The sequence below is a fragment of the Henckelia pumila genome, chromosome 1 (assembly GCF_033568475.1).
Source record: "Henckelia pumila isolate YLH828 chromosome 1, ASM3356847v2, whole genome shotgun sequence".
NCBI lineage: Eukaryota > Viridiplantae > Streptophyta > Magnoliopsida > Lamiales > Gesneriaceae > Henckelia > Henckelia pumila.
The window spans coordinates 76,620,270-76,625,990 of NC_133120.1; the positions used below are offsets into that span (position 1 = coordinate 76,620,270).

The 5,721-nt window shown below is 38.0% G+C and overlaps 1 protein-coding gene across 1 annotated transcript; it reads left to right on the forward strand.

Annotated features, from left to right (window-relative positions):
* Window positions 1-4,348, forward strand: LOC140890985 (uncharacterized). The gene is made up of 3 exons (XM_073299185.1): window positions 1-677; window positions 1,908-2,095; window positions 3,235-4,348. The coding sequence occupies exons 1-3, from the start codon at window positions 59-61 to the stop codon at window positions 3,760-3,762; spliced, it is 1,335 nt and encodes a 444-aa protein (XP_073155286.1). The 5' UTR covers window positions 1-58; the 3' UTR covers window positions 3,763-4,348.
* Window positions 4,349-5,721: the final 1,373 nt, after the last annotated feature.

The window sequence follows — 5,721 nt, forward strand, 5'->3', positions numbered from 1 at the left end:
GATAGACTCGCCTTTTTCATTAATAGCCAAATTCCCACCGAAGCGACGTCGTAGCACCATGTCGTGGCTGGCTCGTTCCATCGCCAACACTCTCCATCTCGAGGACGACCCCGCCTCGCCGCCGCCGCCGCACCCCTTCGATGCAAGATCGCCGGAGGATCGGTCGCGAGACGGTGCAACATTCCCCGAGGAAGATCAACGATCGGCGGATAGCGATGACGACCGCAGTTACGATTCCTACCGTGGGGACGATGGAGATCGAGATGGTGAAGATGATAATAATCAAGGGCGTGGAGTCAGAGAGGATTTCTCGGAACTGAAAGACACCCTCACGCGCCAGTTTTGGGGCGTCGCTTCGTTTCTCGCTCCGCCTCCGCCTCCGCCTCCCCCTCCTCCGCCGCCTCTTCCTGTTCAGAAATCGGCTCTTATGCGATCGGAATCGAAATCTGATTGGGCGGAGTCTGATAATTATTGTGGCGATGAGGAGGAGGAATTGGTGGAGTATGATCAGGGACATTCTGGTCAATATGGGGAATCAGAGGATTTTAAATATACTATGAATAATATTGATGACGCAATTGGAATTACTGGGGAAGTGTTGGCTTTCGCGAGGAACATTGCGCATCATCCAGAGACCTGGTTGGATTTCCCCCTATCAGAGGAAGAAGAATTTGATGGTGAGCAAATTTGTATTTTGTGAGCTTCATACTGTTAATTGATCGTTCTATTCTCTGATTTTTTATTTTTTTTATTGTAAATATCTCGTGAATTGAAATTACTATCGTACACAATTATTCTGGTAGCCCATTGGGGCGATGCTATTCATTTTCTTGATGACGGATAGCATGTGCAAGTTAAGCAATTGTGTTGTTTATATTTCTTCTTACATTTTCCAGACATGCACATGCTTGAACTTGGGACCTAAATTGAGCTCTCATTGTTTGGTCCATTTGATTTAGGAAACAACATAGTTGACTTGTGAAGGTTATGACCATTTGTTTGTTGAATTGTGTGTGAATGGAAACAAACTAGTTGATACGCATTTTACGTTTGTTAGACGTTTGAACATTTGTAATGGCTTAAGCGATAAATATGGTGGCATAAGGTCGTAACTTTGCTTCGGTGATATAAGATGTTATCAGGCAATGAAATTTACAAACCAGTTTATTCGAGGCGTTGAGTCTTGAGTGTTGGCAGTTCAATGGTAGGGCTAATAATTGACAATGAAGTGGAAGTAGACGAGTAGCGATTCATGAAGCCAACTTTCGATAAGTATGGTATAGTTCTTATGCCAATTGTGTGTCTGACATGAGTTATTGAATAACCCATATCTGGCTAAAGACATTTCCATTCATCTTTGTTTCTTTTATTTGTCATAAGTAGGATTCTATTTAACTTTTTTCCTTGCCTTTACTTTGTTTTAAGCGAGTCGAGATTGTGTATATATTGATTGATAAATGTGTTAACCTTATGTGAAATTAGCATATACTCTTTTCAGTTTTTAATGCAAGCTGCATCATTATGAATAACATCGTGTTGCTGATTCATCTGTCCTAATAATCTACAAATTTTGTGTGATAGTCAACAGTTAACTACTAGTACAACATTTTTATTATTATTATTATTATTATTATTATTATTTGTTGCCATCAGCCTGCTTGTTGCAACAGTGATCAGCAATAGATAGTATTTTCATCCCTGGAAGAGGTACTTGATCAAAAACGTCAACTGATATTCCATTTTCATATGATATACCCTGGAACGGTAAATTGCCTTGTACACATTTACATGAAGAGTTGTTTTAAGGATTGTTTTTTACATGGCATAATAATTAGGAATGTTATCATACACATTCAGATGTTTTTAGCTGGAAAGTTTTTTTTATCAGTTGTTATTTTCATTTTCAGATTTTGATGTATCTGATGCACAGTACAAGCATGCATTGGCTGTTGAACAAGAAGCGCCAAGATTAGCAGCACTTAGAATTGAACTTTGCCCAGCCCATATGAGTGAGGGCTACTTTTGGACAGTCTATTTTGTTCTTCTGCATTCGAGGTTGAATAAGCACGATGCTGACCTTTTATCTTCACCACAGGTTAGTGGTGTTGTTCATCATGGTTAAAAGAAAATTGAGTTTGGCTGACATTTTCGTAACTCACCACCTTTTCAATTTTAACTGAAAATGAAGAGAAATTTGGTTAGTTCTGATATTTTTTCTACGATAAATTTATGCTATTTAGAATGCAAGAGATCCTTAGTGGTCCTTGTGGGAATTCTTGTAGGTTTTTCAAAATAAACCCCCACATTCATTTTAATATGTCATTCTACACAAAAAGAAAAGTAAGAGTTGTGATGAATGAAGGTGTTACAACCTTATAGAAAATAATCCATCTTTTCCATTTTAGTTTTTGTACAGTTTTTTTTAAAAAAAATAAATTTCTTTTCAAGTAAATGTTTTTTATATCAATAAATTATCTCCTCATTTTAGTGTAAACTTTCAAATATTAAAATATAAATATAAAATTATTAAATATTTGTCAGTGTTGTAAATGGCGGAAGGCGGTGGCGGTGCGGTCCGTGACCGCCTACCGCCTTGGCCGCCTCGGCCGCCTAGGCGGTGCCTTGGCGGTTGAAGTTTTTTAAAGCATTTTTATGGGTGGCGGGCGGCGGCAGGCGGCTGAGGTGTGTGGTGGAGGGTGGGAGAGCAAAAATGAAAAAAAAAAGTGGCTAGTGTTTTTGAAATGAGTCAAGATCTAGGGTTTTAAAATAGATAAACTTTGACTAGGATTTTAAAATGTATTGACTTTTGACTAGAATTTAAAATTAGTTGATTATGGACCTTGACTCAATTTAAAAAGCCTTGGCCGCCTCAACCGCTTCAACCGCCCGAGCACCCGCCTCGCCGTCTGCCTCGCCCGCCTCGCAGCTTGGGCCGCCTGAAACGACCGCCTCATGCCGAGGCGTGGCGGTCGAGGGCCGCCTACCGCCTAGGCGGCCGCCTCGACCGCCATTTAGAACACTGATATTTGTGTTTGATTCATTGTTATGCATATGCAATGCATGCGTGAGATACTAATTTTGGTAGGTGTTTGAAATGTGAACTTAGTGTCTATATGGGTTGGTGAAGGCTGTCTATTCAACTTATTATTTTTCATATTCTTCATCCACTACTTCATTTCAAACTTTGAGCATGTGATTACTTGTTCTTGATTGTTTTGTATTGTTACCTTTCAGATTACGCAAGCTAGGTCTATGTGGATGAAAGAGCTGCATGAGAAAACTAAGGATGAATCACATTTAATAGGAAGTACTTCCCACTTGAAAGAGAGTTCAGATTACACGCACGAAAACTTCAACGTGTACGAAGATACTCATTCCAGGTATACGTCTGGCAGGACGTCTCCTTTTGACCCTTCAACTCCCCATGAAAGAGGTGACAATGAGACTGAGAAGCAACTATTTTGTGAAGTCGAGTACATTGACAAATCCATTGTCAATGAAGATCCATCAACTAAACCCCTAGTAAAGGAAATGGTTGTAGGTCAATATTTTGAAAAACCAGCCTTGGATGATGACTATGATGACGATGACGATGACGACTGGCTAAAGGAAGACCCGGACTTAGATGGGTATTCCGGCTCCATGATTATTGGAAATGAGGAAGACGTCTCGTTTAGTGATCTAGAGGACGATTCTGATTACACTACCCCTTTACCCAAGACATTTGTCACTGAGTCAACAACCACCACTAACACTTCATGAATTTCATTTTCATTTCGCAAGTGTGTATATGATTCTGCCAGGGCAGATCACATCTGCATCATTTGTTGGAATCACGTGTCGATGGCGTGCCCTCGTTTATGTGTGCAGCAATGAGTGTGCATTACTTCTGCAAGATTTACGGACGCAAAACCTATCTCTGAATGTGCCTGGGGCTTCCATTGGTTGTCAGTCAATGGCAGCATGGAATTTAGCGCTTTCAAAATCACCATTAGATCAATCTTATCTCATGGCGCCTAAGTTCACTGCCTGTTGGGATGATGAAGATTAGAATCTTGATAATTCAAGATTTTGGTCTACGAAAAGTACGGTTCCCAATAACCGCAAAAAGGTATTCGTCATTCCTCATCCCCTCTTGTAATTTTTTAAAATTAATCAGCCAATAACCCGGCTTTCACGGTACATGCCTTGCGCCGTCGATTGTATTCAGTTTAATTCATACCCTTTGGAGGTCATATAGCCTGTACATGACCGGAGGGGAAAGAAATTGTGTTAATCTGTTTGTACATTTGACTAGAGAAATGTGAAGTATTATAGATTACTGAACAACATTTTGGCCGTTTTGTTATTTACCTGGTATACTTGTATGTAGGGATGTAAACGAGCCGAGCCGAGCCGAACAGTATCAGGCTCGGGCTCGGCTCGTTTGGTATATGTGGAGGCTCGGGCTCGGCTCGAGCTCCAGCCGAGCTTTTGTAATAAAGCTCGGCTCGGCTCGTTTATTGAATTTGTAAGCTCGGGCTCGGCTCGGGCTCGGGCTCGGCTCATTTATCATATGAAACGAGCCTGGCTCGAGTTTGGCTCGTTAAACGAGCTCGTTTTCAAGCTCGTTGGCTCGTTTAACTGGCTCGTTAAGCAAGCTCGTATTATGGCTCGAGTTTGGCTCGTTAAACGAGCTCGTTTTCAAGCTCGTCGGCTCGTTTAACTGGCTCGTTAAGCAAGCTCGTATTTTGGCTCGTTAAGTGGGCTTGGGCTCAGGCTCGAGCTCGTTTTCGAGCTCGTGAAGCTTAAATACAAAATATAAATCTCTATATAAACTAAAATTAAATTTTTCTTAAAAAAATTAAAATGACAAACATAAATAAAACTATAAAATTAATTATCAAATGTATGTCATATGCAACAGTCCACTACAACGATACATAATAACAATATAACATCATTACATTGTACATATATAAAAAAACCCAAATTAAAAAAACCATTAGAAAAGTGCAAACTGCATCTCCAATAAAAATTAAATACATCCTGCAACTAACATTCTTCGCAACATCATCTCTAATAAAAATTAAAAATCATCATGCAATATAAAAAATAAAGTTAGTATCACAAAGTAATATAAGCAAGCAGAAAATTGAATGTGACAACCATTTTTTAAAATACGTTTGTAATTTTAATTAGTTGTTATAAATATCGGTAATTTTAATTAGTTGTTATAATTATCGGTAATTTTAAATTACGACACGTTTATAATTTTGTATGTATCTAACGTATCGGTAATTATTATAATTATGAAAAACAATTTCTGAAAATAAGTTGTTGTTTTTGAAGAGTTATTCCATTCGCAAATGATGTATTAAGTCGTTGTCTGCAACTAAATTTTTGAAAATATTAAATTAAGTTTTGAAAATATTTTAACAAAAACTTCAGCCTACCACAAATTTATGGACACCTATATGGTGACATAGTTTTAAAACATCATTCTACATAATAATTCTAATGATCACATATAAACATCATATTATTTAACAAGAGTGAATTCATAGTTTTAACTTTTAAGTTTTGATCATAATAAAATTTGGTTTTATAATTTGTTTGATAATTGATAAGCTTATTTTTATTACCTATACCAATGAAATGATATTATTATTCCACAAATTCTTTTAATTATATATAATGATTTAATTATACCAATGTGTGATATGATTTATATCATAATCT

What these genes read in the sequence shown, in the direction of transcription:
- LOC140890985 (XM_073299185.1), top strand. Translation starts at nt 59, where the DNA reads ATGTCGTGGCTGGCTCGTTCCATCGCCAACACTCTCCATCTCGAGGAC. An exon ending in AGAGGAAGAAGAATTTGATG is followed by an intron (nt 678 to 1,907) that starts GTGAGCAAATTT and finishes TTTCATTTTCAG; the next exon opens with ATTTTGATGTATCTGATGCA. An exon ending in ACCTTTTATCTTCACCACAG is followed by an intron (nt 2,096 to 3,234) that starts GTTAGTGGTGTT and finishes GTTACCTTTCAG; the next exon opens with ATTACGCAAGCTAGGTCTAT.